The 1,969-nt window shown below is 41.6% G+C and overlaps 1 protein-coding gene across 1 annotated transcript; it reads right to left on the reverse strand.

Annotated features, from left to right (window-relative positions):
- Nucleotides 1-748: 748 nt before the first annotated feature.
- Nucleotides 749-1,519, reverse strand: LOC101850174 (monocarboxylate transporter 12). Its single transcript, XM_005099173.1, has one exon. The coding sequence runs from the start codon at nucleotides 1,517-1,519 to the stop codon at nucleotides 749-751; it is 771 nt and encodes a 256-aa protein (XP_005099230.1).
- Nucleotides 1,520-1,969: the final 450 nt, after the last annotated feature.

Below are 1,969 nucleotides of genomic sequence, written 5' to 3' on the forward strand. Positions count from 1 at the left end.
CATATAATATGTAAACATGTATATATTAACATTATTATCCTATTGTATTGTATCGTGTTGTATTGTATTGCGTTGCCATGCGTTGCGTTGCGCTGTATTGTATTGTTATAGCGTCATTCAAAGTCTAATGCTTTTGAGAAAGAACTAGATCTAGATCTGGGTCTAATAATTCTACTTTAACTTCAATGTCAAACAACATCACGACACACAGTGAGAGGTCACAATACATAAGATAAGAAAAGATAAGATAAGATAAGATAAGATAAGATAAGATAAGATAAGATAAGATAAGATAAGATACGATAAGACAAGTAAGATAAGATAAGATAAGATACAACTTTATTATCCTAAAGGGAAATTTTTGTCGGCTGTACAGGACCGTAAAAATACATGCAGGTATACATATCGTCTGTATGAGGCAACACTACAAGAACAAAGGCAGTGGCAGCGGCGATAATGAATGTAATAACAACAACAGCCTCAATAGAACAGAACAAACACAACAGGTAAGAGTCCAGTAAAGATATCAAAGTACCTTGAAGCAGCTGCAACACGAGGGTTTATTTTTTAAGGAGGGGTGGGGGTGGGGGGAGTAGGGGGGCCAGATAGCAAATTGCATAGAAACAATTGCAACATAACTGGTTTTTAATGAGGGGAAAAACAAAATTGTGGGGAAATTAAATGAGCAACAGTACATCTTTGGGCCGCTAAAAAGACATTTTAATTGCTTAGTGTAAGACTCCGTTATTTACGCCATTTTTACGAAAAGGGACGCATGATGTAATCTTAGGGGGTCAAGTTTACCGTGAATCAGATGTGTGATGGTGCCCGACACGCTCTCAAAGAGCACGGACAGAGCCATGACTTTGACGAGACTTTCCAGTGGGACCACCTCCAGGAACATGAGAGTGCACAGATTGCTGTACTGGAAGTACAGCGTCCCAGATACCACAGCACATCCGACCAACGTCTCATAGCTCGTGTACAGGGGAGTAAAAGCCATCGTGAGGGCCATAACAAGACCGGACACGCCCACGATAGTGCTGGCTTTCACGATTTTTAGATCTGCGAGAAAGCCGGCAGCAATACGGCTCGGCATCCCCACTGCTCCCATGATGGTTAGTAAGGTCGACGCCTCTGTAGGGGACACGCCCACCTCCTCAGCGTACGGTGGTAGGTAAATAGAGAGACTTTTTCCCGCGTGCATTAATCCGAACGCTGATAATGACACGACACACAAGGGGTCCTTGAGAGAGCCTAGGTCTAACATGGATTTCCGTAACATCCATACCCGCCTTACTAGTTTGGACAACTGAGACTTAGGTTTTTTGCTTGAGGAACTGACTTCGCTGTCTTTCTGTCTGAATTCGGAACCAGTGTCTTTATCGAAGTAACCAGGAACCTCGCTGGAGTATCTGCCACATCCATCTTTTCGATCTTCATCATTTTCTGATGGTAGGTAATCTGATTTGGCTCCGTTGTGTCCGTTTTTGTCAAAAGAACCATTATAAGGTTTCATTTCAGAGACTCCGTTGAGAATACTTTTATTACTTGAATCAACCAACGCTTCACATTGTTTCGTTTCTGCAATTTTGTGATCAATTTCTGTTTCTGTCTTTGTAGGGGGCAGCAACGTTTGTTTCATTTGTGCGTCATTAAAGGCAGTATTTCCTGGCGTAGGCGACCTAATTTTGTCAAGTGCTATCCTTGTCCGAGATCTGTGCTTAGTCTTTGGTCTCAGTAGTACTGCCCCGACAATTCCTTGCATCTGACAAAATGAAAAGCAATATCATTATGCTTCAAGGTCTGATTTGTACTTATCATCACTAAAACTAACAGACCAAACACTTGTATAATGTTCCCGGAAAACATTAATGACCTATCTATCTATCTATTTATCTATCTATCCATCCATCCATCCATCCATCCATCCATCCATCCATCCATCCATCCATCCATCCATCCATCT

This window comes from Aplysia californica, unplaced genomic scaffold (assembly GCF_000002075.1).
Source record: "Aplysia californica isolate F4 #8 unplaced genomic scaffold, AplCal3.0 scaffold00204, whole genome shotgun sequence".
NCBI classification, from domain to species: Eukaryota; Metazoa; Mollusca; class Gastropoda; order Aplysiida; family Aplysiidae; genus Aplysia; species Aplysia californica.